Consider the following 775-nt stretch of genomic DNA (forward strand, 5'->3'; position numbering starts at 1 on the left):
GAAGCCAGTTCCTTTCAATGTGCACAAATCCGTGCACCAAGTCACTAGTATAAATATAATATTGTATACTATTTATTACTGTTATTTCTTCAGGGGAAGAAATAAACCACAAACTTATTTCTTATGCCTGATGAATACATTAATGAATTCTAAAGGAAATGCTATAGTTTTTTTGAGGCAAACTTCATTGTCTTTATTTTTTAATTTATTTTTATTGTTGGCCTGGAAGGGGGCGTAGGGTTTGGGGTTGGCTCTGCCCCACCAGGGAGCCCCTGACTACAGCAGTGGCGCCAACCCCAGTCCAGGGCCAGGGCTCGCTGTGCCAGGGCAGTGTGGCCTCTGAGCTGCCCCTCTGCCCGCTCCTCCACTGCACCCACCCTGGCCTGCAGGGGACACAGTCCCACCCGTCCTCTCTCTCTCACAGAAATGCTCAAGGACAGCAACAAGCATACTGACCCACTGGGAGCCCGTGTTCCCCAGCCCTGCACCCACTGAGGGGCCCTCGGACCCAGCCGTCCCCCACAGCGAGGCCATCGGCCCCATGTGCACCGTCGCCGCCCTGGTGATCAGCTGGGTGCTGCGCACGGCCACCGAGCACCCGCTCGGCGGGGCTGAGGCTGCGGGCCTCCTGCACTGGCTTCGGGGCCACGTGGGGCAGCAACCGGAGGTCGCGGCCCAGCTCCTCGGGGACGGTGTGGTGCGGAGTGGCCTGTTCAGGCTGTACAGCCGGCTCTGCGCAGACGGGCTGGCGGGGCCCGAGCTCAACGCGGTGATG

At 58.3% G+C, this 775-nt stretch overlaps 1 protein-coding gene across 1 annotated transcript in view; it reads left to right on the forward strand.

The window, feature by feature from the left end:
• The window catches only part of URB1 (URB1 ribosome biogenesis 1 homolog (S. cerevisiae)), a 44771-nt gene that overhangs the window by 42246 nt on the left and 1750 nt on the right, over window positions 1-775 (forward strand). The window contains 1 exon segment of the mRNA XM_015560267.1: window positions 425-769. Coding sequence (XP_015415753.1) covers window positions 425-769 — 345 coding nt within the window.

This window comes from Myotis davidii, unplaced genomic scaffold (genome assembly GCF_000327345.1).
Source record: "Myotis davidii unplaced genomic scaffold, ASM32734v1 scaffold170, whole genome shotgun sequence".
In the NCBI taxonomy this organism is placed as follows: Eukaryota; Metazoa; Chordata; class Mammalia; order Chiroptera; family Vespertilionidae; genus Myotis; species Myotis davidii.